General features: G+C 36.2%; 1 protein-coding gene across 1 annotated transcript; it reads left to right on the top strand.

The window, feature by feature from the left end:
• The first annotated feature begins 521 nt into the window (after positions 1-521).
• Positions 522-9,578, top strand: LOC109070341 (single immunoglobulin and toll-interleukin 1 receptor (TIR) domain). Its single transcript, XM_019086920.2, has 9 exons — positions 522-724; positions 4,156-4,357; positions 5,689-5,816; positions 5,989-6,129; positions 6,210-6,353; positions 6,512-6,614; positions 7,359-7,509; positions 7,595-7,772; positions 9,040-9,578. The coding sequence occupies exons 1-9, from the start codon at positions 667-669 to the stop codon at positions 9,210-9,212; spliced, it is 1,278 nt and encodes a 425-aa protein (XP_018942465.1). The 5' UTR covers positions 522-666; the 3' UTR covers positions 9,213-9,578.
• Positions 9,579-18,323: the final 8,745 nt, after the last annotated feature.

Below are 18,323 nucleotides of genomic sequence, written 5' to 3'. Positions count from 1 at the left end.
TTGAAGGTAGAAATACTTATTTATGGATATATCTGTGTATATGCTGAGAAAAGAATAATGTTTGAAGAAAATAATTTCTTGCCATATTTTGTCTACAAAAACTCTCAAGTAATGGACATGATTCATTCACAAGAACATGATCTTCAGTTGTTTCTTGACTCTATATGCTTTACAATGCAGCGAAATAAACAACTTGATATTTACATTATCCCCAGTCTTTATGATGTATATATTGCATGTATATTTTTACTGTATTTATTTTGCATGTCAGTTTGTGTTTGCTGTTGGCTATAAAGGTTACCAGGCTGTTTTCGGCAGTGTCGGTTCCTCCTGTCCTGCTTCACGTTGTTCTGTAGACGTCTGCTCTATTTTTAGTTACTGGTAATGTACACACGCGTCAGACAGGCGTTTTTGAACGTTGCGTAGCGTTTCGCACGAGACCGAGTCTACTGTATGTGAACGCCTGCGTACCTGTTCAGAGAAGAACTCAGGTAAGCTGGACCACGTGACCCTGTATTCCCAGTACAGTGATTCTATTCTGTTTAACCTTCCGCGTTTACATGCAGCTGCTCCGCGAGACATGTCACCTCCAGTCTCTGCCTGAGTTTGTTAAATTAATGACACGAGCTGTTTTACTCGAATGAAAGGATTTATTAGAGGACTAAGATGCGGCGTGGTCTTTTGATTCTCTATCTGACATGTCTCGCGTTTACTCAGTCTGCGGGTAAGTCTATCTATCTATCTATCTATCTATCTATCTATCTATCTATCTATCTATCTATCTAGCGCGGGCTAGTTGTCAATTTTTACTATAGTGAATATTAGTGTTTTTCAATTTCTGTGTAGAAAAATAATAAAGCATTTTCTACAAAATTATGTTTTTATATTTACGGCTATTGCCTCTGTAAAAAGATATGGTTCATTTTATACATTGACCTTTTGTGGAGCCTGTTGTCACAAAATATAGTTTTTTTTAAGGGAAATGTATAAAAGTGAAACAGTAAAAAAAAAAAAAAACTTAAATCCTGAAACAGTACAATACAAATTTACAAAAATGTCAAATATTGTAATGAATTTTAAGTGATTATTTAAACCGTGACAACTTGCCCTGTTTGAACATTTGAAAACTCCTCTTGTAAGAACATGGTGCAGCCTTTACGTATATCACTGTAGTTTTATTATTTCTCATGTTTACATAACAAATATATGATGATGGCCTGATGACCCCTTACATTGAAGCTGTTTTTCTGGTTAATAGTGTTCATCTCATCCATGCAAGCATTAATTCGGTACCTTGTTTGTCTACCAGGATAAAACCCTCTCAACCTGTAATGGGAACTTTGTTTAGCTCAGCTGCTCCTGATTAATGATTGAATGAAGTTACTGGCTGCTGTGCTGAACAGTGATCTTACTTAAACATTACACAGTGAAAAGATGTGGTGCAATAATGACTATTCAGTGCTGATGGATCAAAGATATTAAAAATAGTTGTAATTACCCTTAAATAGTTGTGACTAGTGTTATAACCCATGTGATAGGTTATATAGTAATACCGTAAAATCCTATCAAATGCATTTATACAGCATAAAGCATTTGTCAAACCTTTTGTGATGATGATACACATATCGCTCTTCTGCATATATGAGCTTTCACATCTTGCCATTTTTTTGTGTGTATGTAAAGCATCTGTGATACATCATGTGATTGACCTACATTGTTCACTACATGGAAGTGAGCACTGCAGTGTAAACTTGTTCTGGAACAAGAGTATGTTCTGCTTTGGTCAGTATTTGCTTTCATAACACTGCTTTCCTTCTTCTGCTAGTCTTTTCCTGCCTCTGAATCCTTGGCATTGACATTATTAGTCTAGCTGACATATTTGTAAAAAGGCACTTACAATACAGTGTTTTCTAGATATTAATTTATCACTATATTCATTGCCTGTCGCATCTTTGACAGCACTGTGCTCTACCAGTTTGATTTAGAGGAAATACTTGCTATTGTTTCTTCCTTCTTGCTTTGAATACATGCAAATTTAGTTCTGTACTTTCAGTTTTGCATGGATACTTTATATCTATCTGGATATCGAAGTTATGAGCTGTTAAATGTCAGCTTTAAGAACTGGTTGAAGGTGGAAACATTTTATAATGGATATACAGTTCATCTGACTTTACATCATAGATTGCCCACTAAAACAGTTTTATTAGATTCCTCGGCCTAAAAAACATGACTTTACACAAGTATGCAAATGCTGGGCTGGGATATTGCAAGCACACTCTACATACTTAACCTGCTAAACCTAGTATACTAAAAAATTGGGATGCAGCACCGATAATCATATGACCAATAACCGATAAATGAACAATATTAAAATTCTATACTATTTTGTCTAAATGAATTTAAAATAAAACACATAAACTAAATGTTTTTAAAGTTGATAGTCATCACAATATTAAAATGTACAGTATGGAAAAGGCACGGTCAATAGATTATAGACAATGGACCTTTTTTGTCCGCGAAATTTCTGTAATGTGATCGCACGTTTTTAAATTATCTTAAAGTTATAAATTAAAGTTAAAATTAAAACTTTAATTGAACAGTAGATGACGGCAAAGGTATTCTAAATGTCAAGTGCGTACAATTACACAACTGATATTGACCAATACTGATAAAAAAATAAAAATAAATACCCAATTACTGATAACATACTGGATATTGTAAATCCCTTCTACTAAACCTGAGGACTTAAGCGGCAAACTGTTTACAATGTAGAGTAAAGCCCAAAGAGTAGAGTAAAGCCCAAGGTATACTTCAATTTTAACGCAAATACTTAGCGTATACATAACGCTAAACACGTAACCTTTCAAACTGTACTTATGATTTAATAAAATAGCTTATTTAACGTTTAATAGCGTGTGCAATAGTTTCCTTGTTCAGTGTTTACATTATTTCTCTTGCAATGTCAAGAGCGACAAAAATACTTTGTACTCATTGCGTTTATCTCTGAACCCCCCCCCCCCCCACCCCAAAAAACAAAAACAAATAACGAGTGTCTATTTTTCATTTGTTGTATCTCCAGTAGTTTGTTATTGTTTGGCCTCTTCATTTTCTTTTTCGCCATCTTGTGGACAAATTTATTACCGACAAAAAATTCAAAGTGCTGTGTGAGCTGAGCATACATGGTTAGAAAAATCTGGCTTTGCATGTAAAGTACCCAAGTTCTGTTCTGATGATGAAATTTACTTCATGCACTGTAGCGATACTCTAGTGTGCACATAAAAATATCAGTAGGCCAACAGTATACGGTATAAGTATACTTTCAGGTTATATCTCAGCCCTACTGTTACATATGAAATCGAAATCACATTTGATCACTTGCTGCTTGTCATTTATGCCACAGCTGACCTGCGGGGTCACTGGATTTGTTATTAAACCGCTCATTAGGGAGGGTCTGGGCTATTTCTTTCCTCACTTCCCTTTTCCAAGGCATTTCTTGGAAAGGTGTTTTCTATCACATCACATAGAAACAAATTAACAACTGTCCTACCTCAAATCCTCAGAGATCATGTGTTTGTCAAAGGTCAAACTGACTGTCCTGACCTGATTATCTTGCATATGACTGATACAACCAGTCCCAAAGTTTGTTGGTTGAAGGATTTATGGACCTACTTCCAAACTCTGCCCATGCTGGAATTTCCCAACCATGTTCCCGGGAATCTACATGTATACAATATTTATGCTGGCAGTGATTTCTATCAATGGATTCCTTGATGGACACATCACCAGCCGAGCTTTCATAATGAATGACCATTAAATGAACTTTTTATGAACCCATTTCCATTTTATAGCATAAAATGCCATATCCATGTTGGCACATGTAGAAATGTTTCTCAAACATGGGAATATGAAGCAGTGCTGATGAGAAACAGCCTCACCTGTGGGTCAGAATAGAGTTTCACTCATCTCTCCTGACATTAGATATCCTCCACAAGACTCAAGCAAGGTTACCCCAAATAAAGAAGTCATTGTTTTTAGCTGAGCGCCACATCTACCTGTATCTAGAATCTAGCAGTTTACTTGGCACAAAGTGAAGTTTTATCCATTGTTACACACTGATACTCACTTATTTCTTGGTTTTTCCCTCTCAAAACAAAGATCCGCCTTGTAGCAGCGTTCCAGAGTTCAAGCATGATCAAACTCAGTCGGTTTCGGCGACGCTTGGCCACAGCGTGGTCCTCACCTGCACAGCCTCCATAGGTTTAAACCACACCGATTCACACTGCAAAGACCACATGGAGTGGATAAAAGATGGCACACCGCTTACCAACCTCACCTACTCTGAAAATGTAAAAGACTGGTGGGTATATGATGCAATACAGTGGCAAATACTGAATATAGGCAGTGTATATGTATCGTATATGTCTATCATATACGTATATGTATATAAAAATATTGTGGAAACGCATGAAAGAGATTTAGTAACTTTAGTGTGAAATTAATCACTATGGCTGTGTTCTAAATACTAACCTACTGCATATTGTGCAGTAAACTATGGCAGCATGTTTGCGTCAGAGAATCATAAAAAAAGGAAAATTAAAAAAAAGGTAATTGCAACTTTTTATTAGTATTACTTTTTTGCATTTCTGAGAATTACAAAATATGAACAGAATTCCAAGACATAAACTTGCAATTGCAAGAAAAAAATTGAATTGTAAGAAAAAGTTTTTGTTTTTGCGATTTTATTTCTGAATTGCGAGACAAACTCAGAATTCTTGAAAAAAGTCAGATTTGCGATTTCATCGTGCAATTTTGAGTAAAAAAGTTTGAATAGCAAGACACAAAGTCAGAATTGTGAGATGTAAACTCAAGAAAGAAAAAAGTCAGGATTCAGTTAATATCTCGCAATTTAACGTTTTTGAGAGTAAAAAGTTTACATTTCATAATTCTGAGTTTATATCTCACAATTTGTTCTTAGAATTGCGAGAAACAAAGTCTGACTTGTAATATATAAAATTAAGAACTGCGATGAAAAAAGTTTGGATTGTGAGATTTTTCTCATTTATTTCAGCAGAAGCCACCCATGTTTGTTGGAAATAAAAATTGGCTTGTTTTAAATTCATTTTAAACGAAATTTTCTGTAAAGGAGTTTCTTTTCGCCATTTAATTAAATAATCAGTGGTCCCACTTTATATTAGGTGGGCTTAACTGCTATGTACTTACATCAGAAAATAAGTACAACATACTTATTGTGTTTATATTGTATTGCAAAACATTTTTGCTGCTATTGAGGTGGGATACGGTTTGGTGGTATGGGTAGGTTTTATGGGTGGTTTTAGTGTGAGTTATGGTTTAAGAGTTTGGTTAAAAATGTAATTACAGATGTTATTACAGAAATTAATCACAATTTAGGGACAGTTTTAAGTCAACCAGATCGCATTGTGGGACATAGTGTATGCACCTCACAGTGTACTCTTGTTGTATATAGCATATTTTGGCATTGTACATCATCAGTTTTCTCTGAATGCATACATTTTGCATACTCTGTGTAGTACACTTACTAGTGAAATACTATGAGTAGTATGCTATTTTGAACACAGCTGATAATAATGCTTGAAAAATTAACTAGTTTAAGTCAAAATATTGTTCAGTATTCCTCACTCTAATAAATGTAATGTAAACACTTGGCAGGTACCCTGATGAGGGTCACATTATTAAGAGCAGTGAATTAACACTGACCCTGACAGATCAGGCTGATTTTGGTGTGTATTTCTGCGTGGTGAGGAACAGCACAGCCCAATTCAACGTAAAGGAATACAGTAAGAAACAAATGATTTACTTTAGTCTTTTAATATTGCCTACTAATTCTCATATTCTTCATTCATCCATTTATCCTTACAAATGCTCTAAAATTTTAATATAAAGTGTGAAATGTATTCAGATTCTTTCTGTGTACTTGATAATAAGGGTGATCCCATCTTTTATGGACAGAATCCCCAAGTCGCACTGGGTCAGTGGTGGCGTCAGTGGTCCTGCTGCTTGTGCTCGCTCTGGCAGCGGTGGTCTATTCCAAGTGCAGACTCAACTTTAAACTGTGGTATAGGAACATTTACGGAGAGTATGAGCTCAATGGTTAGTCTGCATTCTGTATGTAAAAGCCCCCATCATCTGTGGTTACATATTGCATTTCATGATGATTTTTTTGCTGTCAGATGGCAAAATGTATGACGCCTACATCTCATATGTCAGCAATGAGAATGACAGGAAATTTGTCAACTTCATCTTGAAACCTCATTTGGAGAACAAGTACAGTCATAAAGTGCTGCTCAACGACACAAACATCCTTCCTGGAGCCGGTAAATCTCACGAATGAAATTTTATATGAAATCTATTAAATAAACAGTGCATAATATACATGCATAAAGTTCTATATTAAGTTAGAGATTATAAAGCAATAAACCTGTAGAAAATTTGAAAGCAGATGATTTATATTACATGTGTGTGTCATGCTCAGAGCCGTCTGCAGAGCTGCTGATGAACATTAGCCGCTGTCGCCGGGTGATTGTTGTTCTCTCTCAGTCATACCTGGAGCAGGAGTGGTGCACGACCAACTTTAGGTAACATATAGTGTATTTGCATTACTTCGCGTTGTTTATACTTTCTCCCATTCCACCCTGCTTATATATATATACACATATATACAGTACGTAGCTTCAGTGGCCATAACTAAAAAGACACATTTTACGTTTGCACTTTATTTTACAGTACGTGTACTTACATGTACTTATAGTGTATTTATCTTAGAAAGTTCTGGTAATACAAAGTAAATACATGGAGTAGGGTTAGGATTCTAGGATTCTTTTTTTAACCAATAAATGAATTTATTTTCAAAACAAACTAGTAAATAACATTAAAATTCATCCTTTTTACTTTTTAAATTAATAAATATATTATTGTATTCTTTTTTTTTATTAAAAAATATCTCATTGTCCATGATTATTTTGTTGTAGTGCAAAGAAATATGTTTTGCGATGAAAATCCTTCACAATCTTTTCGTTATGAAACAAACTTTTAACAAAATATAAAAACTTCCTCTGACTCTGAAACAACTTTTCTCTTCTGTTGATTTAACCAAAGCCATGTGGGCGGGAAGAATAATATTAACCAATAATAGTGACCTAACATGTTCTCACACTCTTATGATCAAATCAAATTTGAGAGAGTAAAATTAGGTCCCACCCTACGTTATTATTACATTTTCTTCTTAGAAGTTTTTAAAATATATTTTCATAGTACATCAGTCTATTTCAAAAGATTAGGAAACATATGAGCTTTAATGTTAGATGCTGTTTCATGTTCAGACAGGGTTTGTGGCACTTGATGGAGCTGTCGAGGAAGCCCATCTTCATCATATTTCAGTCGCAGCAGAAGCGAATGAGCCAGGACATCAGTCACCAGCTGAGACAACACCAGCCCCGAATCACGACCATCACCTGGGGCGCACACTCCATGGTCAGACCCTCACAGTGCTCAATACATCTGAGAGATTTAGATTCAGGGTTAAACAAGCCTAAACATTCTCATTCCCTTCCCACAGACCCCTTCTTCAGGCTTCTGGAAGGAGCTGGCACTGGCGATGCCGCACAAGGTGACGTTTCACAGGGAATCTGCCGGCGATCCGCAGACTCTGCTGCAGGGTGATAAAGATCCCATGCTCACGCAGCAGCCCGATTACCTGGACTGCAGAGCGGACCCCGATCCTGCAGGAGATCTGGGTACGAAATGTGCTTCTTCAGTTTATCTTCATTCAGTTTCATTCCAACAGTGACATTTGATCTGGATTACGCTTCCTTTAAAGTGATAGTTCACCCAAAAATGAAAGTTCTGTCATTAATTACTCACCCTCATGTTGTTCCAAACCCGTAATACTTCGGAATACAAATTAAGATATTTTTGATGAAATCCGAGAGCTTTCTGACCTTCCATAGACAGCAATGCAACTGACATGTTCAAGACTCAGAAAGATAGCGAGGACATCATTAAAATAGTCCATGTGACATCAGTGGTTCAATCATAATGTTATGAAGCTACGAGAATACTTTTTGTGTGCAAAGAAAACAAAAGGAGTAGTGCAAATAGCCTGCATTGTTGGTAGAGGCTATTTACACTAACTCCGCCCACTAACGTGTGATTGGGCTAGTCAACACTGCAAAAGACTGCCATTGAATGTCAGCTTCAGTGGCATAGTTGGTAAAGTGTGTGACATAGTCTTTTTTCGAACCCGCCTTTTGATGAACTTTTTTTTCCCCTTCTCAAATCTCATATCACATCGGAAAGGCAATTATTTTCAATAAGAATGGAGGAAATAATCAAAACAGTGAAAATGAAGTATGTTGGGTAGGTGTAATGAGGGCTTTATTGTCCCAATAAGGTGGCATCCGTTTAATAATTTGAATTAAAAAGATAATTTACACTGAATACATTATTGTTGCATACTGTTTTATAATGTATTACAATACTAAAGGTGCAAATAATTGCCACTATTTGCAATAAGTTGTCATGCTATTTATAGCATAAAATCATAATATTTTAACAGTGTAAATAGAATCTATATCTATTTGCACTTAGTGTAAATAGCATATCGCTAAAAAATACTGCAATTTGCACTGTGTAAATAGCATCTCTCTAAGAAAATATGCTATTTTCACTTAGTGTAAATAGCATCTACTGTATTGCTATTTGTACTTTGTGTAAATAGCCTATATCGCTATTTACAGTGCAAATAGCCACTGCCAAAACAATATTAACGACTTTATTCAACAATTTCTTCTCTTCTGTCAGTCTTTGACATGCATTTACACTTAAGTTAGGTGGTTGCAAACAGTTTATTAAAAAAAAAATGTTGAAAGTTAGTCAACTAAATTTATTAAAATTTAGCTAAAATAAATTGATTGCAACCACTTTTTTTTCAGTGTACGAGAGTGCCACAGCAACATAAACTATAACATTCAATTGTAAATATGAAATGTGTTTCCTTCACAGGTTTGCGTTTTCCCATCTACAAGACCCTTCCCTCCAGAGCTCCTGTGCTTCCTGCAGGTCCAGGTGTGACAGCTGAACCCAAACACTCAGAAATAGATGTGTCTGACCTCGGCTCGAGGAACTACGCAGCACGCACTGATTTTTACTGCCTGGTCACTGAGGATGATATCTGAGACACACTCCTGTTCTTTTTTGCACTTTTAAGTCACTTTTAGCCCAATGATTTCTTGTTACTGTCACTGTTTTTGTTTATCTACATCTGAACGATTATGCATGCACAATTCTTTATGCTTTTATGCAAAATGTTTTATAACATTTCATGTACAGTCATAGGAATTTTGGTTCTGTATATATTTTAATAAAGTTGTGGGGCCTGTGTAAATGTGTTTGTATCTCCTTCCCTACTATATAGTAGGCGTAAAACACTATGTGTTCATAAAATTCATAAAAACTTTTAAAACTGACATGGAAAAAGCGTAGTTTGTATATAAAAAGCATCATGTTGCCATCAGTAATACACTGAAAAGACAAGGGGCATAGGTCATGTGATATAGATTATCAACTGTATCTTATTTATAAATATTATCTTATAATATATATTATCTCACTGTATAGAAGGGCGTTACACACTTTTGTAAAGGGTATAGTTTGGATTTTAATTTTTATAGCAGACCAAAGAGTGAGTATAAGATATGCCAAACATAACTATGAGACTGCAGTTACAGTCAGCTCATTGTTTCAATTTAAAATTATTAAAATAAAAAGTAAAATAATGAAAATATACCCTGATTTTCTATCAGATATCTGGACCAAATTTTAAATGGCATGAAAATTCAGTCAGAATAAACTAGTTAGTAATTGTGTGAAATTGTGTCATTTCTTTTAATCTTTCATCACATCCTCATGTTAATAAAATACAATCTGAGCACATTTCTGCATTCTTATGAAACAACAGTGGACACTTGTGTATTGTGGAAGAATCACTCGTTATTCAAAAATATTTTTACATTGTTTATTTGTTGTTTGTTTTATTGCTACAATATGATACTGGATATGGCGCTGGAACTGGACAATGAAGCTCTCTGACATTTGCTCATGAATCAGACACTGCTTTTGCTGTATACTGTATGTTATAGTGAGTTTATTGTACTTAACTAACTTAATTAAGTGAAAGGTTCATCAGACTTTTTTTAAACTGGTAACTCATAAGTTTTTTTTTTTAATGATTTATTAAAATAACCAAATCATAAGAGTAATTTGCACGTGATTCAGACTACGCTGACTGATCTGTATGTTTTTGAATCATTATAATGAATTATCTCATAAGAGGCATTTGCTTGTCAAGAATGCAACTACTGACTACCGCAAGACAATGTAAAGAGGCAGTACATTCAATTTAGACTGCAATGCCTCATTCATGACATAAATCCAAATAATTTATTTTGCTGTGTAACTTACTTGTATTTCACAGGAATTACTTCTATTCCATAACCCTTGCCTGTATTTCACAGGACTTACCTGTACTCTACAACTCTTACTTCTATTTCACAGGACTTACTGGTATTCTAAAACTCTTACCTGTATTTCACAGGACTTACCTGTATTCTACAACTTTTACTTGTATTTCACAGGACTTACTTCTAATCTATAACCCTTATCTGTATTTCACAGGACTTACCTGTACTCTACAACTCTCACTTCTATTTCACAGGACTTACTGGTATTCTACAACTCTTACTTGTATTTCACAGGACTTACTTCTATTCTATAACCCTTACCAGTATTTCACAGGACTTACTTCTATTCTATAACCCTTACCTGTATTTCACAGGACTTACCTGTACTCTACAACTCTCACTTCTATTTCACAGGACTTACTGGTATTCTACAACTCTTACCTGTATTTCACAGGACTTACCTGTACTCTACAACTCTAACTTGTATTTCACAGGACTTACTTCTATTCTATAACCTTTACCTGTATTTCACAAGACTTACTGGTATTCTACAACTCTTACCTGTATTTCACAGGACTTACCTGTATTCTACAACTCTCACTTCTATTTCACAGGACTTACTGGTATTCTACAACTCTAACCTGTATTTCACAGGACTTACATGCACTGTACAACTCTTACTTGTATTTCACAGGACTTACTTATATTCTATAACCCTTACCTGTATTTCACAGGACTTACCTGTACTCTACAACTCTTACTTCTATTTCAAAGGACTTACTGGTATTCTACAACTCTTACCTGTATTTCACAGGACTTACCTGTACTCTATAACTCTTAATTGTATTTCACAGGACTTACTTCTATTCTATAACCCTTACCAGTATTTCACAGGACTTACTTCTATTCTATAACCCTTACCTGTATTTCACAGGACTTACCTGTACTCTACAACTCTCACTTCTATTTCACAGGACTTACTGGTATTCTACAACTCTTACCTGTATTTCACAGGACTTACCTGTACTCTACAACTCTTACTTGTATTTCACAGGACTTAATTCTATTCTATAACCCTTACCTGTATTTCACAGGACTTACTGGTATTCTACAACTCTTACCTGTATTTCACAGGACTTACCTGTACTCTACAACTCTTACTTGTATTTCACAGGACTTACTGGTATTCTACAACTCTTACCTGTATTTCACAGGACTTACCTGTACTCTACAACTCTTAATTGTATTTCACAGAACTTAACTTCTATTCTATAACCCTTACCTGCATTTCACAGGACTTACCTGTATTCTACAACTCTCACTTCTATTTCACAGGACTTACTGGTATTCTACAACTCTAACCTGTATTTCACAGGACTTACTTCTATTCTATAACCCTTACCTGTATTTCACAGGACTTACCTGTACTCTACAACTCTTAATTGTATTTCACAGGACTTAACTTCTATTCTATAACCCTTACCTGCATTTCACAGGACTTACCTGTACTCTACAACTCTCACTTCTATTTCACAGGACTTACTGGTATTCTACAACTCTAACCTGTATTTCACAGGACTTACCTGTACTCTACAATGCCAAATTGTATTTCACAGGACTTACTTGTGTTCTATAACCCTTACCTGTATTTCACAGGACTTACCTGTACTCTACAACTCTCACTTGTATTTCACAGGACTTACTGGTATTCTACTACTCTTACCTGTATTTCACAGGACTTACCTGTACTCTACAACTCTTACTTGTATTTCACAGGACTTACTGGTATTGTACAACTCTTACCTGTATTTCACAGGACTTACCTGTACTCTACAACTCTTACTTGTATTTCACAGGACTTACTTCTATTCTATAACCCTTTCCTGTATTTCACAGGACTTACCTGTACTCTACAAATCTTACATGTATTTCACAGGACTTACCTGTACTCTACAATGCCAAATTGTATTTCACAGGACTTACTTGTGTTCTATAACCCTTACCTGTATTTCACAGGACTTACCTGTACTCTACAACTCTCACTTGTATTTCACAGGACTTAACTTCTATTCTGTAACCCTTACCTGTATTTCACAGGACTTACCTGTACTCTACAACTCTCAATTCTATTTCAAAGGACGTACTGGTATTCTACAACTCTTACCTGTATTTCACAGGACTTACCTGTACTCTACAACTCTTACTTCTATTTCACAGGACTTACTGGTATTCTACAACTCTTACCTGTATTTCACAGGACTTACCTGTACTCTACAACTCTTAATTGTATTTAACAGGACTTAACTTCTATTCTATAACCCTTACCTGCATTTCACAGGACTTACCTGTACTCTACAACTCTCACTTCTATTTCACAGGACTTACTGGTATTCTACAACTCTAACCTCTATTTCACAGGACTTACCTGTACTCTACAACTCTTACTTGTATTTCACAGGACATACTGATATTCTACAACTCTTACCTGTATTTCACAGGACTTACCTGTACTCTACAACTCTTACTTGTATTTCACAGGACTTAATTTCTTTTCTATAACCCTTATCTGTATTTCACAGGACTTACCTGTACTCTACAACTCTCACTTCTATTTCACAGGACTTACTGGTATTCTACAACTCTTACCTGTATTTCACAGGACTTACTGATGCTCTACAACTCTTAACTGTATTTCACAGGACTTACCTGTACTCTACAACTCTTACTTGTATTTCACAGGACTTACTTATATTCTATAACCCTAACCTGTATTTCACAGGACTTACCTGTACTCTACAACTCTTACTTCTATTTCACAGGACTTACTGGTATTCTACAACTCTTACATGTATTTCACAGGACTTACCTGTACTCTACAATGCCAAATTGTATTTCACAGGACTTACTTGTATTCTATAACCCTTACCTGTATTTCACAGGACTTACCTGTACTCTACAACTCTCACTTCTATTTCACAGGACTTACTGGTATTCTACAACTCTAAACTCTATTTCACAGGACTTACCTGTACTCTACAACTCTTACTTGTATTTCACAGGACATACTGATATTCTACAACTCTTACCTGTATTTCACAGGACTTACTGGTATTCTACAACTCTTACATGTATTTCACAGGACTTACCTGTACTCTACAATGCCAAATTGTATTTCACAGGACTTTCTTGTGTTCTATAACCCTTACCTGTATTTCACAGGACTTACCTGTACTCTACAACTCTCACTTCTATTTCACAGGACTTACTGGTATTCTACAACTCTTACCTGTATTTCACAGGACTTACTTGTGGTCTACAACTCTCACTTCTATTTCACAGGACTTACTGGTATTCTACAACTCTTACCTGTATTTCACAGGACTTACCTGTACTCTACAACTCTTACTTGTATTTCACAGGACTTAACTTCTATTCTGTAACCCTTACCTGTATTTCACAGGACTTACCTGTACTCTACAACTCTCAATTCTATTTCACAGGACTTACTGGTATTCTACAACTCTTACCTGTATTTCACAGGACTTACCTGTACTTTACAACTCTTAGTTGTATTTCACAAGACTTACTGGTATTCTACAACTCTTACATGTATTTCACAGGACTTACCTGTACTCTACAATGCCAAATTGTATTTCACAGGACTTACTTGTATTCTATAACCCTTACCTGTATTTCACAGGACTTACCTGTACTCTACAACTCTCACTTCTATTTCAAAGGACTTACTGGTATTCTACAACTCTTACCTGTATTTCACAGGACTTACCTGTACTTTACAACTCTTAGTTGTATTTCACAGGACTTACTGGTATTCTACAACTCTTACATGTATTTCACAGGACTTACCTGTACTCTACAACTCTCACTTCTATTTCACAGGACTTACTGGTATTCTACAACTCTTACATGTATTTCACATGACTTACCTGTACTCTGCAATGCCAAATTGTATTTCACAGGACTTACTTGTATTCTATAACCCTTACCTGTATTTCACAGGACTTACCTGTACTCTATAACTGTTACTTCTATTTCACAGGACTTACTGGTATTCTACAACTCTAACCTGTATTTCCTCCACATCCCTTACCTTTAGTCTACAACTCTCACCTGCACTCCACAATTCTTACCTGTACTCTACAACCCCCTAGCAACTGCCCTGAATGCACCTGTATGTTGGCCATGGTCCTGTGGTCATTTAAGTCTGAGTTGTGCATGCCGAACTGAGAGCTGATTAGGCTTTACCTGTGCACCTCAAAAGTTGAGGCAAAGTTTAACTATTACGCCTGGTTTTGTTGGACATAAAAGGATATTTTAACATTAACATTAATATGTAGAAATTATGTGCATTATGCATTTATAGTCATTTTTCCTCAACTGGGAAATGTTTATAGTCATTTTTCCTCAACTGGGAAATGGCATAGGCATACTTCCAGTTAGTAAAAAAAAGTTAATGCGCTGTTTGAGAGGATATGATCCTTGTAAAATCCAGACAGCAGAAGACATAGTGCGTACTGTAAGTACACAGTGTTTATAACATCATTAGGGACACAACAAGAGACTTAAGGGGCAGTGGCCACGACATCCACTGCTTCATGACAGAGCTTACTTCATGACCATTAGAAAAGTATGTTAAATAAAGTACAAATATGTATAGTATTAATGCAATCTGGACATACTATATGTACTGTTATGTGACCTACGGCATGGGTTACGTCCCTTCAGTGCAATTCACTGCACAGAATCACATCAGCGGTAGTAGGTCATCTGTGTACTTTTCATTTTATGAACGCTATGAATACAAACATACTACTAATATTGAAATGGACCTCAGGGAGCTTTGGCCATGACAGGAGAGACCTCAAGCAGAATTGGTCTTCACAGAGACCTCAGGGAGCATTGGCTAACACAGGGACCTCAGAAAGTGACGGCCACCACAGGTATCTCAAAAGGCATGGCCAAGTCAGGTACCACAGGGACGAACCTCAAGCCTCTAATATGACTGATGGCCTTACACTGAGAAATTTCTAGGTCAGTGCTTGTCAGATTTGTCCTGTGAACCCTAAACCTGCACATTATGTGTATCTTACAGTGAGATCTTACAATGACTATAAATGAGCTTATGAGATGAATCAGGTGTGTAAGTTGAGAGACAAAATGTGTAGTGATGGGGGCTCCAGGACGGGTTTGGGAAGCATTATTGTAAGTAACAATGGTGGTCCGGCATCTTTTGAGGTTAAACTTAAATGGCTATTGAAGCTACCTTTCGCTTCACTGTCCTGTGCTCTTCAACACTTACCACCTACCTGTACGTGTTCCACAACTCTTACCTGTACTATACAACACTTACTCCACGACTCTTACTTGTACTATTCAACACTTACATATACTCTACTCAACAACACATACATGTACTATATTACTCTTACCTGTCCTCTACAACTCTTTACTTACTTGTAGTATTTTTTCATCCTTTAGTGCAGTGTTTTTCAATCCTGGTCCGTGTCTCTTATCTGACACAGTCTCAGGACTGAAATCCACTGCTGTAGTGAAATACTTTCTCCCACTACACTTACCTGCTCTCTGATGAGAGTAATTAACCCTTAGCAGTGACTGAATCACTTTTCTGCATCTCTGACTCTGCAGCAACGTTTCTGGAGAATCCTACAGCAAAAGAATTAAAATGTGCAACTCGGTAAATAAATACATTGAATATATTAATGCTATTTTATACTGCAATAACATAACACTTTCGATCTATTTTTCTCTAATAAGGACACAAAAACACTTGTTTTGTGTGTGTTTACTGTGTAATGTTAATGGCAAGATGCTGAGCGCCACCTTGTGTCTGTATCATCATACTGCAAATGAATTTTAATTATAACCTATATAATTTATTCAGCCATGTAAGCAACAAAAAGTTTTGGACGGAGGTGAAGTCATCTGAAAGTGTTTATTAAAAAGCACAAATAGCTTATTTACTGGTTTAGCTTGGCCCCTTCGGGTGTCATGGAAACAGATCTATATAACAATGATAAACATGATTTGGCTCTAATTCACTTCACATGGAAGCTACAATAACGATTATAATTACTGATATGCAAATGAAATCAATAACCCAGTCTGAAAACATTAGAGAAGTAATGAGTTTATCATCGACTCACCAGCAGAGCAGATGTAATACAGATGTGAGACTGAAGCAGCACAAGTTTAACCGTCGAGGATTCAGTTCAAACATCAACTGTGACGTCATAAGCGGCTCATAGAACGTTCACGCTACACGTTCTACTCAATTCATTCGTTCATTTAACAGTGAGAAATACCAACAAATACATTAAACACTTCCTGTTCCCCGAGAGTATAGAAACGTTAGACCTACAGACATTTACCATTTAGGGGGAGACCGGGGGCAATTGTAACTCACTCAATTCCTTCAATCAGTAGCAAGCTAGAGTGATGATGACACTTAATATGCACATGCTCAGTGGATTCTCTCTCTGCCTGTGAAAATGAAGCACCATCATGTCACCTCGGCAGAAGTTTTTAACAAAATACTGATTCTGCGGTATGAAAGTTCCTTTTTTGATATACAGTATTTTTATTCTGCTGTCTAAAGATAAAACGTACATACATTTTATCTCTAGGTAATTGATTAAAAAAAAAAAAAAAGCAAGCTATGCTAATATAGGCGTGGCAAGCTAGCATACGAAATTTTATCATGGCTGCAACATCGGGTGCAATTGTAACATTGTGTTACAGTTGCTTCCGAGCCACAAGGCCCAGTGTAATGCTCCTTGTTTGTCTGTGTGTTAGGCGAAGCTACGAGAATACTTTTTGATCAAATAATCAAATACTCATTGATTAGGTTCTTGGGAAAGCGTGTGCATGCGTTGTGGTACCAAAATGGCGGAAGATGGTAACTCGGGGAGAAGAATCACTTAATATTTTTTTATTTATGTTTTCTTTGCGCACATAAAGTATTCTTATAACTTTAAAAAATTAAGGTTGAACCACTGACATCACATGGACTATTTTAACGAAGTCCTTACTTCCTTTCTGGGCCTTGAATGTGTCAGTTGCATTGGTGTCTATGGAGGGCCAGAGAGCTCCCAGGTTTCATCAAAAATATCTTCATTTGTGTTCTGAAGATGAACGAAGGTCTCATGTGTTTGGAACGACATGAGGGCGAGTAATCATTGACAGAATTTTCATTTTTGGGGTGAACTTACCCTTTAAATTAACCCGACAATAGCATCATAAGCGACTGGTTTAATTTTGTTTGCATTCATACCACTAGGTGTCAGCATAAACCAGCACAAAATATCCAGCCAGCACAGGAGTCCTCCTGTAGAAGGCAGCATAATAACATCAGCCGTTTATAACAACAGCCCTAAAACCATAATGTTTAAACTAACACAACCTATATATCATTTAGATGAACAATTACCATTACATATATTATCAAATAAAGATATTAAGAAATGTGACTGTGGTGGATAAAATCACCAAACAGCTGTGTTATAAGTGACACCATATCATGCAACAAATGGCAGCATTAACCTTCAAGTTTAAGTCCTGAATGGAAGATTAATGACACCACTTCACTTTTTCTTCAAAAACTGCCATCAGTCAACACTAGCAAAAGAACAGTCTGTGACACTCAGTAGTGGGTGTGGTGTAAACAGTGAATGTTTTGTACCCTGTAATTTGCTATGAAGGTACATAGCTCATAGCTGCCCTTTATATTGCCGGGAGCTATTTGACGTTGAGGTCAAAATAATGTTAAACATGCAGTACTAAGAAAGG

This window comes from Cyprinus carpio, chromosome B25, assembly GCF_018340385.1.
Source record: "Cyprinus carpio isolate SPL01 chromosome B25, ASM1834038v1, whole genome shotgun sequence".
Lineage (NCBI taxonomy): Eukaryota > Metazoa > Chordata > Actinopteri > Cypriniformes > Cyprinidae > Cyprinus > Cyprinus carpio.
Note: the sequence above shows the minus strand (reverse complement) of the source record. Positions and strands in the feature narration are given on the sequence as shown.